General features: G+C 45.4%; 1 protein-coding gene across 4 annotated transcripts in view; it reads right to left on the minus strand.

The window, feature by feature from the left end:
• Nucleotides 1-21090, minus strand: part of DHX40 (DEAH-box helicase 40) — a 377067-nt gene that overhangs the window by 115080 nt on the left and 240897 nt on the right. For all 4 annotated transcript variants that reach the window (XM_086954961.1, XM_086954958.1, XM_086954959.1 and 1 more), the window contains one exon: nt 8344-8458. In XM_086954961.1, coding sequence (XP_086811087.1) covers nt 8344-8458 — 115 coding nt within the window. The remainder of the gene's footprint in view (nt 1-8343; nt 8459-21090) is intronic.

Consider the following 21090-nt stretch of genomic DNA (forward strand, 5'->3'; position numbering starts at 1 on the left):
AGCCTGCTTTCCTCTACTTTCTCACTACGGAGGTTTTCCTCTTCCCTCTGTGGCAGCAGCAGCAGCACTGCACTCGCCTCGAGGCACTGGCGTTCTGGCGTTCTCGCAATTCTGCTCTCTGGCACCCTCTAGCGACCTCCAGCTATGAGCTATGATATTTGCGCTCTATCTCCAATCACCGTTTTATAAGCCTCCCATAAAGTCACCCACTAAGGACACTGTGCTCTTGTTTTCTCGGAAATACAGTTCCGAATCTGTTTGGCTCTAGTGGGCAACTTTCTTGTCTTGGAGGGACCAAGCTTGCAGTGCCACTCCCCCCGACTTCCTACCCAACCCCTCCAATTGTCAACCATAAAGGTGAGTACTCTGATATGCCCCTTGCCAGATATTCCACTTTCTCTACTACATCCACTTCTCCCGCTGGGGCGAATAGGTAATCTAGCCAGGAGAAAACCCTGTGAGCACCCGGGAAATATGAATATGTATGGTCTACTGGATGTTGGCGTCGCCAGAGATCAGTCAGCCCCAATGTGTTTTGAAACTGTTCGAGGTGTGTGTGGGGGTATGGTCCAATTCTCACCTGTGTACGATTAATGATGGATTTATCAGGTCATTAAAATTTCCACCTATAATATGTCAATAAGTCAATAAGTCTATAAGTATCCGTGCTACTTTGTCTAATGTATGCTGCTGCAGTCTTGGGGGGAGGGAGGGGGCATATACACTGATCAATGTAAGTTCCCTCCGGCTCCAAGTTCCCTGCACAGCCACAAATGTTCCGCTAGGGTCTGTCCACATTCTGGATGTATTGATAGGGGGTGTCTTTTTAATTAATATCGCTACTCCTCTCGATCAATGTAGTGTACATACCCCTCCCCAGGAAGGAGCAATGGGAGCCCATTAGGTGCATGTAGCTAGTGTCTTACTGTCTCTTGGCGACTGTTCATCCCCAGTATTTCAGCCTTCTTCACCGCTTTTTGATAGTTGCTGCTGCTGAATCTCTGTGGTAGTAGTTTGCTGGTCACAGTCTTCAAGGTGGAGAATGGTCTGTAGGATTGGGTGTTCACTGTCTGGATCCGAGGAGTACTCCTGATTGGAAGGATCTGAAGTGGTCAAATCTTGGGGCACATCACGCTGTCGGTTCTCTTTATCTTGTGTCTTCTCGCCAGCTGAGTCGGATATCTGGGTCTTTTTGTTGATGCGTCTTCTGGCTCAGGATGGTGTTTTAGGTTATGTCCTACGTGAGGCAGTGCACAGTCTCTTCTCTCTCTATGTTCTTGAGCCCATGCTTCTTGATAGACCAGAGATCAGTGTTTCTGTCGGTTCCTGTCTACTCTTGGGGGCGGCTGTTCTTCCAGCCAAGTCCAGGCCTCCTCTGGCATTTGAAAGAAATATGAGGCGCCCTGGAACAGAACTTTGAGTTTCACCGGGAATAGAGGCATATACTGGATCTTGAGACTTTGCAGTTTGGCCTTAACCGAGTTGAAAGTTCTTTGCTGTTTCTGTACCTCCTGGGAGTAGTCTGGGAACACCATTATTCGCGTATTTGCATACTTAACATCCCCTTTTTGTTGCATTTCTCACAGAATAAGGTCTTGATCCTGAAAGTTAAGTAAACAAGCTATCAGGGGTCTCGGAGGGGCTCCCGGGAGTGGCTGGCAGTTCAGCATCCTGTGCGCTCTCTCAATTATGAAGCAGGTTGAAAACTGTGTGTTTGGGAGAGAGTTTTTCAGCCATATCATGAGGCAATGTCCTGTGTCCTTTCTTTCCGATCCCTCAGGGAAACCGACAAACCGTAGGGGCCCTGTTTTCTGCATCATCAACTCTCCAGGCCACTTCTTTCAGAGAGGCCGCCATTCCCATGACTTCTTTTCTCATGTTGTGGGATATATCTTCTATTTAAGATATGCGTGTTTCTGCCTGAGTTACTCTTTCCGAAGGTACTGGTGCAGCAGACACCTCGGTACGCACCTCCCCACCTTCCCCTCCGAAGCTTCTCTTGAGGCATGTATGGCCTGTAATATGGCCACATTGTCCAGCGCGATTGCGACCTCGACCCCCGTTCCTTCTGGTTGCTGTACCACTTTAGTAAATTTATCCAACTTGCCTTGCCTCGTGGGTTTCGGGTCTTAGTCACCTGTCATGGTTGCCTCTATGGCAAGGGTGTTTGAATGCTCTTGGCAAGGTTTGGATTTCTGTTCCCTGAACGAGGAGGGGGGGAAGCCACTCGCCCACTACGACGTATCCTCCTGGGCAGTGTAAAATGATACCACACTGAGTTATTTGTGACAGCTCCTTCAAGCCTCCAAGCTTTTCACTGGTTACTTCTCCAGCCCTTTCAGGCCTTACCCATGCGCTTCCACGTCTTTCTGGGTCCCTTGTCCATTATACCGTCTTTCTCAGATGGGAGGCACAATTCGGGGCTATCTGAACGGGGAGGGAAGTGTAGATGGCTCCAGCACAGCTTCAGGCAGGTTAGTGGGACTCTGAACCCCTCCGTCAATTGTTTTGTACTTGTTGCAATCAGGTGCCTGAGCCGGACCCGAATGTGGCTTGCCGGTCAGGCTAACCCCTGGTCTCTCGGGTGTTTTTGTCCATCTGTAGGTGCGCTAAGCTTGAATGTGGGGAAATTGCCTTTCCTGCTGTGTCCCCAGTGTGGCTCTGTCTGCTGCTGGCACCCTCTTATTCCCCCAAGGTGTGTCTCCCTCCCTTCGTATGCAAGTCCCCCTTCAGGAAGGTAAGGCCAAGTTCTGGTGCCCTCCGTACGGTCACCTCACGGAGGGGTCGAGGGCAGCCGTCTCCAAGCCCGGTACAATGTCTCTGTCGGGGGCATAATGGGCCCTTCGCCTTTGTTGTTCTCTCTCTCAGGCCCTTCCCCCCCAGTCACTGCATCTTTGCCTCCGGTCGCATCTATGGCAAGGCCTCACCGCTCCAAAGTCACACACTGATCTAGAGAAGGAGCTTAGGCCTCCCTGCCCTCACCAACAGCCTTGTTGTACATGACAGCGTAGTCGCTCTTCCGGGCCAATCCAGACTCCCTTCCTGCCTCTGGTTTCTCTGACGGGCAAGGTGGGAGGACGAGGGACGGGGGAGAAAAGGGAGAGAGGCACTCCCGAATATAGTCCGGGAAGTCTTCCACTCCTCGTGGGTTGCAGAGGAGCAGGCCCCGTCTCCAGGCCCAGGCGCCTCCCGCCGGTCAGTGCTCAACTCAACTGCTTTGTGAAGGCCTCCGTTGCGGCCGTTTCCTCGCCACCGCAGCGTGGGAGAGCGGGGTTCCCACCGTCCAGCTTTGCTTCTCTCGTCTCTCAGTAACCTCCCCCGCCCGAGGCATTTCTTGTCTTCCTCTCTCTCTGATCAATCCACCACCCCTAACTCGCCAGCCTCCGGGAATAGTCCCTGTTTCGTCTTCTGCCGCACACTCTCGGACCGCCACTATGTGTGTAGATAAAGAGACGGTAGCCGGGTGGGGGGAGGGAAAGCTTGTCTAACTTGCTCTCTCTTCACCACCCGCCACTCAAGCTTCTCCAGGCGGATCACCGCCATCTTGCGACCTCAGGCCTCGTTGTTCCTCCATTCTGTTCTTGTGGGGCAATGTTATGTCTGCCCTCAGTGATTGCGGGCCCCTTTCGCAGGGTGAGTGTGGAAAGCTGTTCCGTTCCCTGAAAGCTTTCAATGGGTGTCTACGGCCAGGATTAAGTGCAGGATTTCTGTAGGGCTGCCTGAGCCGCAGAGAAACACAGCTACTCTGCCATATTGTTGGCCACGCCCCCCTGCTGTGCTCTCTTTTGACCACATCATTGCTCCTTGGGCATTTACAAACATGATGGCGGTGGTCTCAGCCTACATTCAGAGTGTGTAGGAAAGTAGGATCTTCTTTCATGGTTACCTCTACTTTTTGCCTGGTGTTAGTGTGTTTTGACTGTAGTCTGCTGGGATCCTGCTAAACAGGACTCCAGCATATGTGTCGCTCCCCTAAATTGGCTCTGGTAAGTACTTTGGTACATCCCCAATTGGCTAATGGTGTACCCTTATGAGTCCTATATGGTACTGAGGTACCCAGGGCATAGGTACACAGAGGTCTTCCATGGGCTGCAGCATGTATTGTGCCACCCAAGGGAGTCCACTTAAACTCAGACTACAGGCCTTTCATTTCAGCCTGTGTGAGATGGTGCTTGCACTCCTCACAACAAAGTTTGCTTATATCGGAAGTCACTGCACTTAAAACCTTTAAGTCACCCCTATAGTAGGCCCTCAGTCCTGAGGGCAGGGTGCTTGGTTACAAGTATGAGGGTGGCCCAGCAGAACACCCCTACAAACCATACAGTCGATTCTCAAGGCTTTGTAAGTGTGGTCGGGCATTTTAAGGTATATAGTGAACATTAGTAATTTACAAGATGTCTAACTATATAATGGCTGCATCGAACAAGGTCATGTTTGGTTTCCAGTGCTGGAAGTATGATCCTATGTACTGGGGGGCTCCTCAAGGGACCCACCTGTACTCCCGGTAAGAGCCTTACAGGGTCAGCCAGCAAGCTAGTGCTGCTGCTGACCACAGACACAACTCCGGCTGCTGAGCGAAGCTCAAGCAGGGGATGGTAGAACAATAGGTTTCCTGTCACAGGGAGGTGTGACCACCTCCCAGACAGTACTTAGTATTTTGGGATGGGAGGGGGTGCTTTACAGCACCACCAGACTGTATTGGAGGGAACATTTGGTGCCCTCTTTGCATACTCCGGTTTGAGCCTGTTCAGGAAACCCTTGGTTCCTGCTCTGGCATGAAACTGGACTAAGGACACAAGAGTATCCTCCCCTCTTTCCAGCCTCTCCTTTGGGAGGGATCCCCAAGCCGTTCCAACCCTTTTCCTAGGGTACTTAAGGGTTCCCCTGTGGGTGGGTCCTTAGATTCATCGTGGAAAAAGTCTCACCTCTGAAACCAAGAGTCTCTTCAACTGTCTGGACACTTGGACTTCGTATGGAACCAAGATTGCATCAAGGAAGACTCCTGTTGCTCCTGGTCTCACTGTTCTTCAAGTCTTCTGCCTGGTCTGTGCTTTACCCTGGTTCTCCAGAAGACCTGTCTGCATCAAGGACATCGGAAGAAATATCCCTTGAAATGAAGGAGTCACTCCTCTGCATTTGCACTCACTTCAACAAAGCTGACCGGTCTACGGCCTTCCTGAGGCCCAGTAACACAGGTGGTGGTTTTGCAGCTCCCTAGAGAGCTGACCTGTCTTCTCTGCAATTTCCGCTGGGACTAAACCCCTGTGCACTGCATCGACCTGTCGCTGCCAAAGTTTGCTGGCTCTGCACTCCAGTAATCTTCAGGCTACAAGAGGTTCCTGCCCGAGCACCTCAACCCTCGAAGATTAGCATCGTCACTGCATCCCTTGCACCGTGGGCCTCCATCTTTGGTAAGCTGCCGGAGGTCCTCTTGCGATTCCTGTGCCTTTGACCTATGGGTCTTCTTTAGGGTCTTCCTTGCTTCAGAGGGCTCACCTGCTTGCTCGGGGCCTGCTCTGACTTGCATCTTTTCGCTTTCCAGGCCAGTTAAGGCTACCAAAGCTTGTTGGTGCTCCCGCTGAACGTTGACCACCTAAACACCGACACCTGATGTGGGACAGCTCGTGCACGGCTCCTGGTCTTCCTCAGTGTCGCCTGGTCCTCACGGCTGCAGCGACAAGGTCATCGTCTTAACTCCTGGAACTCCCGACATCGGTGGGCATTCTGCTTCCGTGCCTCCTGGTCGCCTCCGAGTGGTATAGACTCTGTCCCTTCTGCTTGCAGGTTTTTCTCTTCCAGAATTCACACTTGGATTCAACTAGACTTCTTCACAGGCTTCACCAGAGGCATTTTCTCCGAAGTCTTCCATTATCATCTAGCAGGTTCCGATGTCACCTCACCCCTATGCACTCAGCTTCCCTGGTGCACGGTGTATTCTGGGAACGGAATCCAGGCTAGGAGAGGATGATCTCAAGGTTCTTGGTGGCGCGTATTGGGCTACTCTCCTTCTGAGGTAGCGAGACACTCCCATGAAGTGTGTAATGTTGGAATCTATGGGTAGACTATATTTAAATGTGTTAGTGATTGTATTGCATTATTTTTATGAACACTCTGTGGTTCTTTGTCATCTAATCTACATCTACTGTTGATCAAATGAGGTAAAACAAGCTGCTTTACACTCCTTCAAAACATGCCTGAAAGCTGCTCTCCAGAATTACCACTTTGAGAAAATAAGGTTATCAAAGACCACTAAAATAACTATAAAGGTCGCCTGGATTAGTGCAAGGTGCATCACTTGCACCATAAACTAAGCCAGTCTCCTACACAGTCTTTTTAACCTTCCTCAGGGACTGGCTGTTGAAGGTTCACCACAGTAAAACGTGCACCACCTCCAGACAGTGGCAACAATGGTAACATATCTTAATGGGCCTTCCTGTTGGATTAGTCAGTCCAAGACATTCAGGCTATGTCCTCGATTCTTTGGTCCTGGGTCTCAGCGCGTGCTGTTCTGATGATCTTTGGTCTATTGGCCTCCTTCATTGTGTTCATCTACCAAGCCTGATAACCCATGTGGGCTCTGCAGTGGGAGCTAAAGCCTCAGTGGAACCAGCATGACAGGAATTTTTCAGATTCCATTCAGAGTTTCAAAAGATATGTAAAGGTGGCAGCTCAACTGGCACTGAGCCAGTGGGAGACTCCTCCTCTTATCCCACACACAACTGATGGTAGTGACAGATGTATGACTGGGGAAGTCAGTTGGGAGAGATGGAGATCAGAGGACGATGGTGTCCCGCAGAGACCTGTCTCCACATCAAACTGTTAGAGTTATGAGCCAATGGGCTTAATGTTGAAAGCCTTCAAGGGTAGGCTGGTTCGGGTCCTCACTGTCACCACCATTGCCATGTGGTGTGTTAACAGGGCAGAGTGGAGTCCTGGGCCATGTGCAAAGAGACCTAGTAACTCTTGATCTGGCCAAATTATCGGGGCAGTTCCCTGATAGTGCACTATCTGGAGGGATCTTAAAACGCCAGGGTGGACAAACTCCATCTGCGACGTCTAGTGGATTGTAACTGACAGTTTCGTCCGGAGCATGGTGTCTTCCAAAAGTGGGGAGAATGCTCGCCTGATCTCATCGCCACCAGAGAGAATGCACAATGTCAGTGCTTTTGCATGCTCGAATTCCCCAGACAGCTCTCTCTCTCGGAGACATTACATGGTGGCATGGAGCGCAAATTAACAATAGACTGGGATACAGCCCCATGTAATTACCAGTAGCTGAAATACATTCAATCACTTCATCACTTTTTTGTGTACTTCAGAGTGATGTCCTAAGAGGGACGAGTATGCCCAGATGCGGCTCCTATACACACTGTGCCACTAGAACCATGCTATACTCTACTGATGGGCCCTGATAAGGACAAAACCAGTCTTGATTTGCGTGTGTTTCGGTTCAGGGAGGACCTGGCTTGGTATTTCAGGCGCAACTGCGCTTATTGGAGCAGGGTAAAGACAAATTTGCATATGGCTGTGTCCAAACTGAGGTGGCATGGTAGACAAAATAACAATGGGCTGGGATATTGGCCTGAGTAATTGTCAGTGGCTAAGATTAATTCAAGCATTCCAGCATTCACTTTTTGTATTTTTCTGGATATTGGTCAGGATGCAACGTGGGCTTCCGTTCACACATTCATGAAGCACTACTGCCTCTATAGCCAGGTCAGACGGAGGCGCATTGTGGCCATTGGGGTCTGCAGGCATTTTAGTTCTGAGCCGTCCCAGAGAGAGATCCACCACCTGTGGAGGTACTGCTTTGGTACCTCTTCTAAAGGTGAGAAATCTGTGGTTAGAAGTTTCATCAGAAGAATAACTTACTTACTCAGTAACTAGGTTTCTGGTAGATACACAATCTAACTGCAGATCCCTCACAGCCCTCCCGCCGCCTCACTCTTTGGAAAGGCCTATTTTTCGTCTTAAAAGGTCCCATATTAGAGATCTGCACACTCGCATAGTTAAATCTGTGTGTTTGAAGGTGCAGACAGTATCAAGAAGAGACTGATATCAGCGTGCTTCGTTGGTGCTTATATGTGGCTCCAGCCATCACTTGCAGGGCAAATGGCATTGACATAGAGCCACACAACAACACCATCTACCTGCACACAGGGGCTATGTTGAAAAATCATCTGCATTCAGCTTGCCACCCTGCCGCCTGGGGTTTCTCACTTGTGCTTTATTAGAACACATTCTTATAGTGCATGAAGGGTTCTCAAAGAAATTACAAGCAGAGAAATATGACGATGCTTTGGATTCTGGTAACCTCAAATATGAAGAACTTCATTCACATACCTCATGCGGCACTGTTGGAAGACATTAAAAAGCGTGGCGAAGTCATTGCTACCCCCGGCCTCCAGGGACAGTGCTTGATGTTTACATTCAGCCTCCTCCCGTTTCTCTGAATCTCCTGAGGAAGTACCAAAAGTCATTAGGTTAAGTACACATACAAAATAAACTGCAGTGGGTGACCTATGATAGCGCTCTCGGGGAATAGTGTGCTGTTTAAGCGAACATCTTAAAGAAGGTGACAGCAATATTTTACCAGGGGAGTAAAATAGCAAATATGCCAAGTTTGCACCACCTCATGAGGTCCTCAAAAGCTTCAATGGACATTGCCTGTACCACCTTTTAATAGACATACTCACTCTGGGAAACTTTAATGGCAAGCTTCCATGGGCATTTAGGCAGTGTTCCATTATCTTGGACCCCAAGAATAATCAAGATCACAATACTGAATAAAAGTCCAGATGCAGCAACTATTTTGGTGTCGCAAAACATTATTTTTTTATATTACTATGTACCCATGCTATTTTGAAATTCAGAACAGCATTTCTGGTTTGTATTGTGAATGTGAAATAGGAAAGGAATGGAATGAGTGTTGCCTCCTAACTGTGATCGGAAATGGTATGTATCAATGGCTTGCAGCTGCAACTGCAGTCACAAACCATTGAGAAGCTACTGACTCCTCAAATGAGGTGGTAACGAATTTGCTAAGGCAAGTGACCCCATTGGACAGTTTTCCCTTTGGAAATTGTGTTGGGGGCGACATCGGGGGTAGCAGTTAGAGGTTCAAGCCATCTCCCTCCAGTATCCCAAAATTAAAAAAACAATTCTTAAAGCTGCTCTGGTTCCTTTAAGAAACATGGGGATTTAAAAAATAATCCGTGGAAGCCAACACATACAAAAAGTGGTGGGTTGGGTAACGAGGTGCGGGGGGGCACAAGAGGAGGAGCAGGGGGTTTAAAAATAATTTTAAAAATGGAACACTTACCTTAAGCTGCTGTCCGCCTCTCACAGCACGCCTTGTCGCGTTCTTCTTCCTGGTCCCAGCAGACACTGGGCCAGGATCACAGGCTTCCTGTACAATTCGAGCGTTGCTCTCATGATATGAGAGGGTAAAATTACCGTCAAGGGATTTAGATTAAATAAAATATTTTAGTTTTTTGAAAACGTAATTAAATGACCCAATATTAATGGAAGTCTTAAGGCATCAATGGCAAACTTTGACAAATATTAAGAAAAATTGTGCTAGAAGTCACAAGGAAAGGCGCTAATAGTCTATAGGCAAACATAGAGTAAAGAGGCAGGTGTAGATAGAAAAATTGATTTTATCTGTAAATATTCATAAAATAGGGTACATAACAGTATATCAAAACACAATGTTACATGAAGAACAAAATCAGATTATATCAGCTTCTCTGTAACAAGGGTATAAGCTTTTCTTCTTAAAAATACAGTTATGGAAGAAAAAGCGTCGGTCGACGTTTCGGTCTTTAGTAATCAATAAGCAAGACCATTTTCAGGACTATACAGGATAAATACTCGTTGACCCCTTATGTGTCACGATTCCAATAGGCCAATGCGTGTGTGTTTTTTGATGAATTTCTTATTAAAACCGCAATATTCGTTCGGTGGCCAACTTTGTTGTTTATTCGATCAATTTCTTATAAGATGACGCTATCTTAATCAACAAAAAGGTCGCTTGTTTTTCTTTAAAATGCAGCCACCACACTTTTTCTTCCATAACTGTATTTTTAAGAACAAAAGCTTATACCCGTGTTACAGAGAAGCTGATATAATCTGATTTTGTTCTTCATGTAACATTGTGTTTTGATATACTGTTATGTATCCTATTTTATGAATATTTACAGATAACATCTATTTTTCTATCTACACCTGACTCTTTACTCTATATTTGCCTATAGACTATTAGCACCTTTCCTTGTGACTTCTAGCACAATTTTTCTTAATATTTGACAAAGTTTGCCATTGATGCCTTAAGACTTCCTTTAATATTGAGTCATTTAATTAAGTTTTCAAAAAACTAAAATACTTTATTTAATCTAAATCCCTTGACGGTACTTTTACCCGATCATACAATTACGCCCAAACCCTCAAGGGTACATTGGGTTGCCCATTTTCCTATACGCTCATGATATGAGAGCAGCGCTGGGATTGGCCTACGTGGGATGAAAAGACGCTTGTTCGATCACAGGTAGTCTGTGCTGTTTCTCTAACCCGACTGTTAAGTGCGCATGTGTGTTATGCCGGCCTGAGACAGCCGGTAAAACACACATGCTCACATAGAGAGTGCACTCCATTCCTACTCCCCCACCCAATGGCACAGACCCGCCCCTCCCCACATACGCTGGCTGAGCAACCTGCTGGAAAAAAACTATAACGAAATATCATGTTATTTTTTAGCTGCTGGCTCTGATCCAGTGAGGCAACGCTACTCCTACATTACAGAGGAGCAACTCCAGAAACAAATCCTGTTTGGGAATGAAAATACAAGGAGCGTGGTCTGCTGCTCCTTGTTTGTATCCAATAATAAGGGGCCGCTGAAAGTTACCTGCTTAACTAATATTTATTATACAACTTATTTTGCAAACCCCTGCAGCTTACTACATGAGTTACATCATAAAATCAGAGACAGGCTGCTAAAAAATCGGTGCAATTTCTTACCACTTTTGACTACATCGAACCCAGAATGAGTAAGCAGGTCACAGACACAGGTTAAAGGTAAAGTCAGCACAATGAGTGCTATGCTGTATGCTAGCTGGTTGAAAGTCAATTGGGGCAAATCCCCGCAGCAGGGGATGCTTAATAGCCTATGAATTTCATTGGGTACACATTAGTGACCCCAAAAAAAACTTAGCAACTCAATGGGGAAACAACCATGTAACCCCTAAAATATATGTCCTTCCATTTGAAGACATTTCCTTATCATTGATGTCACAGCATATTAAATTCTCTGGCCACCTCCAAATGATTAATTGGCATGTTCAGCAATTGTTACATATTTGTTTGACCCAGTAGAGTTCTAGAAGAACATCTTTTAAGGAGAACAGATTTTAGGTACCTGATCCTCAGTATCAACTCAAATAGACTATTAGTTTTATATATTTACAGTATGACTACTAGTAAACATGCTGTTCTGATGATCCGAATCAATAGCTCCTTGGTCAATGAAGGCCTCTCATGTTACGAGTGGCAGACCTTGCATTACAAAGTAGTTTGTTTAACAGGTAAGAGCTGCAAGAGGGACGTGCACAATACGTTGGAAAAATATTCAATGACAGCAAATACAGTCAATTGTTTGATTTATAATCAACACTCTCCATGAGGCGTTTTCATGGGGCACTAGGCAGCTGTATAACTGATAAGATTTTTTTTGGTGCATAACTGTTCACCATTGGTGCCCCAGGGTTAAAAGACTAATGCACTACAACGGGATAGTCAAGCCATTTCCTTTTGACACTTGACTATCTCTGGTTGGTGTATGATCATTGGTTACTCTGGATGGTGTAAGGGGTTATAATTCAGATAATGTTTGACGCAGTGCATAATACTGATATCCAGCCAGTGCTTTATCTTAAAAATTAAGTTATTTAAAGAGGTAGGAAAACAGAACAGATGAAGACAAGATAACGGAAGAAAATCAGAAGGCTCTTGCATAATCTGTGACCAAGATACAACCTCAAATATAAACATAGGTCTTAAGCACCAAGTGCTAGATTTCTCATAATATTGGCTCTTTGGTGGATATTAATTCTTACCAAGTTCAGTTTAGATTGACTACCGAGTCTTTGTGAGCAATCTGGATTTAGTGTCCACACATGCAAAACTTTTTTGTGCTCTCAAATGTCCCGATTTACAGAATTGGACCAATTACGATCCAAAAATGTTTTCTTTGATGTACAATTAGAACATTTTTAACTTGATACCAAATCGCAATTTGGGTACTTGGAAGGGCCGTACATCTGGCCCTTAGTCTTTCATGAGAGTATTCCTCCGACAAAGGCATTTATGATGGGAATAAAGGATACACAGGAAGACACAATGTTGTTTTAGAACATTGGCCAACTCAGTGGGGGTGAAGACTCAATAGTTACACAAGGCAATGGTGACCAAGGGTCCAGTCATCATTTTCCAGTTAGGGACACAGGCCACAGTTATTGGAATAGTGGGTCAGTATCTAATAAGACGTCCCAATTGTGCCTACATTAGTCAGAAGTCTTATCTCCGGATCGACTAGTTGGGGTCAAAATATTCTGGTGGTTGGATAAAGTACCAACACAGTGGGGGCAGTACTTATACCATTTTAGAGGTCAAGGTGGGAAGGTAGGATCACATGGTCTGCTTTGATCAAAAGTGTGAGTATTATGGCAATCTTGAAGCAGTGCTTCTTCAAGTTGCTATCCGGAATTTAGAGGCAAATATTCCATAGTCAAAACCATTTGGGATGATCTCAGCAATTTGTGGATCGAGATCAGACATAGATTTTTATCTTTTTCAGTTGCTATCGAAGACAAAGAGAACAGAGGAAACAAGATGGATTGGTTTCAATAAAGGAGAACAAAAACAACTGTAGACAAAGAAAAGAACTGGAGAACTCACACACCCACCAGATAAAGGTTTCAGGGAGGTGCACTGAGTAAGAACGGGCAGGTTGGCATGTGTAAGGTGGGCTGGGATGCAACCCAGAGTAATTACCAGTGACTGAGATTAATTTGAGCATTCCATCCATCACCATTTTGTATTGTTCGGTATGTGGAAGAAGGATACAGACAGATTCCTGAAGGAAAGCACCAAGTTGTGCAGCTGTCAAGAAACTAAATGAAATTCCCCACTCACCATGTCATCTATGGAGTAAACATTATACAAGTACACACTTCATACATGCCCTGTACTTGAAGGCAAAACACCCAGTCATGGGGAATGACCAGAGCTTTTGGCATGTAGAGGCAATAGGCAGTTGCCAGGAACATATACCTGGCACTTACCAGAAAAACAAGTAGTGCCCTGACAAACAGGTTACGTACCATCAGTAATACCTTTTCTGGTAGAGACCCTAACTGAAGATTCCTCCCCTTGTGAACTTCCCCAGGTGCCAGACAGATTTTGAAAGCAATTACCTCACGCATCAATAGGTGACGGCATGAGGCGCAGAGTCAGACCGGTCTGCTTTGGATAGGACATTAGAGCCTCTATATATACGCCCCTTCAGGGGCTGACATCAGTTTCTTTCTGATCTTTATCCATGCCATCGGAACAGGAGTCATTGAAAAAAAAATGGTGCAGTGTGGGGGCTGCTTTTTGACTTGCCTGTATCAGATCTTAATGTATAGAACAATCCATCAGGAGATAAAAAAATTGGTAATGCTGTTGATTATCGCCGGTCTGATCAATGTAGAACCTGAGATCTCTTTTTGTGTCAAGGTGATGAAGTAGTTCTTCCTCATTGGAGGGAGGAGGCAGTACGTAGAGGGCTGGGAAGGTGATAGTTTGCCTTTCATGCAAGGACATGACTATACCTTGGGCAGAAAGGCCGATTTCATCCGGAGGACCAGTTTATCTAAGACAAATTATAAATATGGGGTCATCACAGACAGTGGAATTTGCTCCCTTGCCTGATCGATGTAATGGCGAGGAGAAATGCTGTCTTGCTGGTAACAAGGCCTAGAGGACTAATGTGCATGGGTTCAAAGGGAGTGCACATCAGATAGGAGAGTACCAAATTAAGGTTGCACTATGGCATCATAATGGGAATTGGTGGAAACATATAAACCAGCCTCTTGGGAAAATGCATCAGAACTGTTGACTTAAAGAGGGCTGGCTGGCCAGATGAACTGGGAGAGTCGAAAGGGCCAAGAGATAACCTTGAATTGTTGGCACAGCAAGGCCTTGCTGGGCTAGTGACAAATAAAATAGAAGAATAGCTAACAACTGTGTATTCCAGGGTTGAATGTTACAGGTAGAACACCAGACAAAAACGTCCCCCAGCAGTCTGCATAAATAGGTTTGGTTGATGGATACCTGGCTGCTAGGATGCCATCAACTACTTCAAAAGGAAGATCACAGACCTCCAACTGTCTCCGCTAAATCTCCACACATGGAGATGTAGGTTGTGCAAGTTTGGGTGCAAGACTCGGCCCTGGTGCTGTGAAAAGAGGCCCTCCCGAAGGAGCAGCCCAAATGAAAGACCTATGCTCATGGCCAGAAGTTTCAGATACCACACCATCCTCGCCTAGTTCTGTGACACTATCATGACTTGGGCCTGATCTCTCTCGATCTGCTAAAGTATGGCGTACAGAAGTTCGACCCCTCAGTGCTGGTGGAAGGCATCTTAGAGGGAGGACTGCCTTGGGAACTACAATGAGCAAAAGTTTGGACGATGTGCCTTCTCTCTGGTGGCGAATATATCAAGCCAGAATTCTCCACTGCTAGAAAACACCCTGTGTCACCCTAGAGTGTAACTGCTAATCATGATCTGTTAGACACTGGTGGCAGAGATCCCCACACTAGCGTTTAAAGATCCTGCCAGGTGTTGGGCGATCAGGGAGATGCGCAAAACGTTCACTTCCAAAGGTCCAGAGCCTCCTGGCATAGGACCAGCAACTCATCTCCACTCTGTTTGTTCCAGTACCACATGGCAGTTATGTTTTATGTCAGAACCTGCACACATTCCCCCTTGATGATAGAGAGGAATGCCTTCAGAGCCAAAGTCCTCCGATCTCTAACTCTCCCAGATGAACTCAACCCACCAAGGATGCATCCGTCATGACCGGTACCTCTGGGTGGGGTAATGAGAGGGGTATGCTTCTGATACAATTGTGGTTGAGCATCTACCACTGCAGATTCTACACAGTCTCCTGGATTTGGTCTGAGAGATTGCCTCAGTGTTGAGCCCATTTAGACTTGAGATCCCACTAATGTTAACAGGTTGGACATCGTCTGGATGTGGTTTACGATGGCCATATGTGCTTTTGAGTAGCAGCGCTTAACCAACTGGATGGCTTAGAGTTGTTAATTATGTATGATGTTGCTAGGAGAAATGTCTAATGTAGAGTGAACTTGTAGGGTGATGTGTAAGTATGGCTTAAACTGGATGTGTTACTGGGCAAGCACCGTAAGATAGAGAAGGCTTGTGGCTAATTTATGTCCATGATGGCCCTAGGAATTTTGGCATTAAGGTGGGCATGTGGCAGGACATCATAATGCAATAATCATACGAGCATGACTTGAAGGGAGATAACAATAAAAAGATAAGAGGAAATATGGCTGAGGTAAGAAGAGGAAGGGAGACCCGAGTCCAAGTCAACACCGGCACCATCACCCCATGCAGCAAATAAGGGGTTTTAGGGAGAGCCAAAAGGAAGGGAGCAGGTGAGACCAACGTTTACACAAAGATATCTGTAACAAAAGCATTAACCCACAAAACCGTCTCACTTAGACTACAAATGTGAGATCCAACTTTACATGCAGTAGCCCAGGTGCATTAACTATTTCAGCTGTTTCAAAAAGGTTGGAACTCTGACCAAAGGTTAGTCTTACCAGCATTTTACATGAAAAGTCAGATAAACACAAACACCATCACAATTCAGCATTTTCACATTAGAAATATGAACATAAATCAGGGACTACAAGCTGAAAACACATTACATGTTTTTGAGTAGTCTAGAATATTCCTAAATATTTGAATTCAAATAGAAGCAGAATTACTAAGGTAAAAACACAGTGTTTTACACAAACTTTTAAGTAAGTTCTGTATCCTAGTACTTACAGGACCTCAAAACACACAGAAATGTCCAGTATTTTTCTCTGAGAAACGTGGTAACCCCTTCCACACGTCTTTGAAAAAGTCTAGATATCTACTAGACCCTCATAATCAAGGTTAAAACCCCCAGCCAGATGCCCAAGAATGGCATCAACAGACAGGTACAAGTCAGTGGGTGTGAATAAAGCTTCTAAAACATGAGTAACTTCAGTACAAGCTTCCTTCCTCACAGAATAGGTGAAACACACACTGAGCAGTGCAAGTGTCACACTCAGAACATGCACAGCTTTGTATTAGCAGTGCATGTTTTCCACTCTCACAGACCAGATACACCACGTACATCAATTGTCAAGCTTTCCATTATCATAGAATTACACCACAGAATCCCCTGACAAAGCAATTATGTCTGGGCATCAGCAGTGAAGGGTTCAATTCCTCATGGAGCTGGTACAGCCTGGGAGGAAGTACAAGTTTCTTTTCTTCAAAAAACAGGAAAAAATGTAGAACACTACAGCAGCTCTACAAGCATCCTACTGTGATAGAACAAGTAAAGCCCGGGAAGGATCAGTGCAGCCTCCTCTCTCACATAAAAGGTACAGCACAGTTGCAGCAGTGCAGACACCCTTACATATTTGAGGCGTTTCAGTATGGCTGTATGGACTGGTATGGTTGAGCAAGTAAATAATTAGGTACGAGTAAAAAATTGCTATTTCAGCACTATCGTGGCCCAAGAGGTAATGTCATGTCATGTCATGTTATGTTATGTATGGGGGTCAATATCTGTATTGATACAGGAGTGTTAGCTGGTGGATAATTAGGTTTGTGAGAGGCTCATGAATCTAAGTTGTGATGTATGCTCAAATTGTGTGTTGCATGTCCACTTAGGTGGCAAACTCCAGTGATATAAGATTCTATATAGCCATGCCTAATTTCCTTGGTATGGGTTGGAAAATCATCCTGTGCCCTAGGAAACCTCAACTGTTTTGCTGACTGGTACTGATGGTAACTGATTCTGACTGACCCTGGGCTCTGCTTAACCAGGCCCACGACCAGTGCTATATAGAAGGCGATACTTAGAATACAGTAAAAAGGCCTAAATACACTGGGGTACACTATGGGTTTAGGTACCACTGTGATTGGCATGACCTCCCTTGTAAGGCCCGAATACATAATAGGGCAGGGGTATTGAAACTATCTTTAGTATCTAATAGTGCATGGCAGTTTAGAGGCCAGCAGCCCTTTCTGCACTGGCTGATGCCTGAGGTCAATTTAAAAGCAGTCCTGTGTTGCAAGACTGCTTTTAAAATGCAAATTGTGCCCTAACTCGACTTTGGTGTTTGGGGCACATAAAAATTGATGTACTACACTGTTGGACAAGTGTGGCTCAGGGGTTAGAGGCGGCAGACCCGGAAGCTGAGATCAGCCCTGGACCAGGGTTCAATTCCCCGCCTCGGCGGGTCTTGGGCTCAAAAATTCCACGGACTCGATAATTCTCGCTCCGGTGCCTTCTCAACTCACACTCTGCGACTCTGGGCAATAGCTTGCTTAATCTCCACAACGGCCCCTCGCGGCGGGATGCCTGGCTTTCACCTTGTGGATACCCTGCCGGGGTTATCTCACAGGGGAATACCAGGACGGGTTCCCTAAGCAAGCGCCGGGAAACCCTTTGTGGGTAGCTGTGCGCTATATAAGCTCAAATACATTTACATTTACATTTGGACATACTGTTATCCCCAGGGTCTCCCCTAGGTGTGGTGGGTCAGGTATTTATATGGAGGACTCCTATAAAGTGAGTTTTATATGCCGTGGGTTAAGTGAACGTTCACATGATAAAGTGCTTCATAAAAGTACACTTTTGTGCTAGTAGCAATGTTGAGTGAGGAACTGCAATATTTTTACCTATTCTGAGCCAATAAAGCCTCCCCTAGGTGCACCAGAGGTGGGGGGGTCTTGCAGATATAGCCAGGGTCTGTATAAAATATATTTTTTATAAGCCCTGGTATATGGAAAAATGGCCCAAGTCACTTTTCCCATTGGAAATCCCCTGCCACATAGGTTAACATGGCAGGAAGTTATTAACTAATAATTCCTCGCTAGGAGAATCATACAAATGCCATTCAAAGATTTCCTATAATGGTATTGATAAATCCAACAATATGGTATTGTTGAATTTCTCCTAAAGTGTACAGAAAAGGAGTTAAGACTTTCTTGCCTGTCAGCCAAAATTCAACCTTCCAATGGTCTGTCCTGATTGATCAGAGTTAAGTGAATTAACCAGGCTCCTTTGAGGTGGTGATAAATAGCCCCTGGAGTTAGGCAGCTCTTCTGGAAGGGCAGGGTGCTGCTACACCGGAATGCCAGAGCAGAAGGAGGGGTTGTAAGGATAATGTTACTTACCCAGTAAGAATCTGTCCTTGGCATGTAGAGCTGTAGGTTCACATGCTTTGCATACTCCTGCCATCTAGTGTTGGGTCTGAATATTTGCAAATCGTTTTTCTTCGAAGAAGTCTTTCCAGTCATGAGGTAGGTGACTCCTCCTTTCGGTAATAGTACGCATGGGCATCGACTCCATTGTTAGATTGTTTTCCCGCAGAGGGTGAGAATGGAGTTAGTAAATATAGAATAATGATGTCCATGTGTATGTATATAAAGTAAGAAAACTACAACATGTATAGGTACCTGGGGAGGCAGGTGGGCGCATGTGAATCTACAGCTCTATATGCCAAGAACATATGCTTAATGGATAAGTAACATTATCCGTTTGAGGCATGTGACCTGTAGACCACATGCTTTGCATAGACTATACAGCAGTAAACTCCCAAAGTGGTGGCTAACCTGTAACTACTGCAGTTGTTTGAAAAAGTGTTTTAAGTACTGCCTAGCCTATATTAGCTTGTTTCCTCGCTACATCTACACAATAGTGTTTGGTGAATGTGTGCGGTGTAGACCATGCCTTACAGATGTCAGCTGGGGAATATTTCCTAAGAAAGCCATAGTAGCCTCTATTTTACAGGTGAAATGCACGCTAGGGGGTATTGTCAAGGTTGTTTTCGCTTTCAGATAACATGTTTGGATACATTTCACAATCCATCTTGCATGCCTGATTTAGAACTGGTATTGCCTTTGTGTGGTGGCATAAAAGCAACAATGAGCTGTTTTGTCTTACGAAAATCTTTTGTTCTTCCCACATAATATAGTAGAGGTCTTCTAACATCTAGTGTGTGTAGAGCTGGTTCTGCTACAGAATCAGGTTTAGGAAAGAACATGGGTAACTCAACTGACTGATTGATAAGAAAAGCAGAAAACACTTTAGGAACAAATTTGGCATTGGTTCGAAGAAACACTGTCTGGAAGAAAGGCTTCTTTATAGTTAGTGCCTGGAGTTTATCAACTCTCCTCAAGGAAGTGATTGCAATATGAAAAGCAACCTTCCATGAGAGAAATTGTAGTTGACACGTATGCATTGGTTCAAAAGGTGGACCCATTAGCCTCCTAAGGACTATGTTTAAGTTCCATACGGGTGCAGGTGGAGCTCTTGGTGGTATTACTCTTTTTAGTCCTTCCATAAAGGCTTTAACCACTAGTACTCCGAATAGAGATACGTGTTGACTGTTTTGTAAGTATGCAGCTACTGCTGCTAAATGCAATCAAATGGCTGTGTAGGATAATCCAGGTTGCTGTAAGTGTAAGAGATAACCAATGAGGTTTTGCACTAAAGCATCAAGGGGATTGATATTGTTTACATATATAACAAATCTTTTACACTTTGCTGCATAACATGCCCTAGTAGTAGGTTTCCTACCCTCCTTTAAGATATTCATACACTCTGGTGGTAATTGTAAGTAACAACTCTAAGACTTCAGGAGCCAAATTGCTAGGTTGAGTTCCTTGCAATTTTGGATGCCTGATTTCTCCATGACTCTAAGTGAGAGACTGGAGCTGAGATGTAGCTTTTGGTGTGGAACTACTGAGAGCTCTAGCAGGGTGGTGAACCAAGGTCGACGTGCCCATATGGGAGCTATGAGAATGAGTTTGAGGGATGATTGGATGAGATTCGAACTACCAGCGGAATGAGTGGGAGAGGCGGAAAAGCTTAGCCAAATATGCCTGACCAGTTCATCCATGGGGCATTGCCTTTGGAGAGCGGGTGTGGGAACCTGGAGGCGAAGCTTGGGCATTTTGAGCTGTGGCAAAAGGTCTATGTGAGGAAATCCCCATTTCTGAAAGTAATGAAGAAGAATTTAGGGATGAAGTTCCCGCTCGTGGATTTGCTGCCTCTGTCTGACGAGAAGGTCTGCAATTTGACTGTTTACTCTTGGAAGATGTTCTGCTAGGAAATCAACTTTTTGATGTTTTTCCCATTTCCAAATGACTTGTGCTAGGCGTGACAGTTTTAGAGTGTGTCCCGGTCCCCCGTTTTTGTATATAATACATAGCTGTCATGTTGTCTGTGCGGACTAAGACAGTTTTGCCTATTAGGTGAGTTTGAAAGGCTTTAAGCACTACAAACACTGCTAGTAGCTCTAGGAGATTTATATGGAGGCTCTTGTACTTTAGAGTCCATAATCCTTGGATTGCGTGACTTTGTAGGTGAGCACCCCGACCATTCAGTGATGCATCTGCTGTTATCACTGTCTGTGGAACAGGGTCGAGAAAGGGGTGGCCTTTGGATATATTTTGTGAGTTCCACCACTGCAGAGAGTGATGGGTGCGGCCATCTCCCAACACTAGATCGGTCAACTGACCCTGCGACTGTTCCCACTGACTTTCTAAGCATTCTTAAAGGGGACGCATGTGAAGTCTTGCATGGGGAACAATTACAATGCAAGATGCCATCATCCCTACCAGTTGTATGAATACTTGTGCTGGCAATGATCGTTTGGGCTGAAATTGAGTGAGAAGGGACTGAATACTGTGAATCCTGGCTGCATTGGGAGAGGCTATAGCTTTGTGAGCGTCTATTGTGGCTCCCACATACG

This window comes from Lissotriton vulgaris, chromosome 2_1, assembly GCF_964263255.1.
Source record: "Lissotriton vulgaris chromosome 2_1, aLisVul1.2, whole genome shotgun sequence".
NCBI lineage: Eukaryota > Metazoa > Chordata > Amphibia > Caudata > Salamandridae > Lissotriton > Lissotriton vulgaris.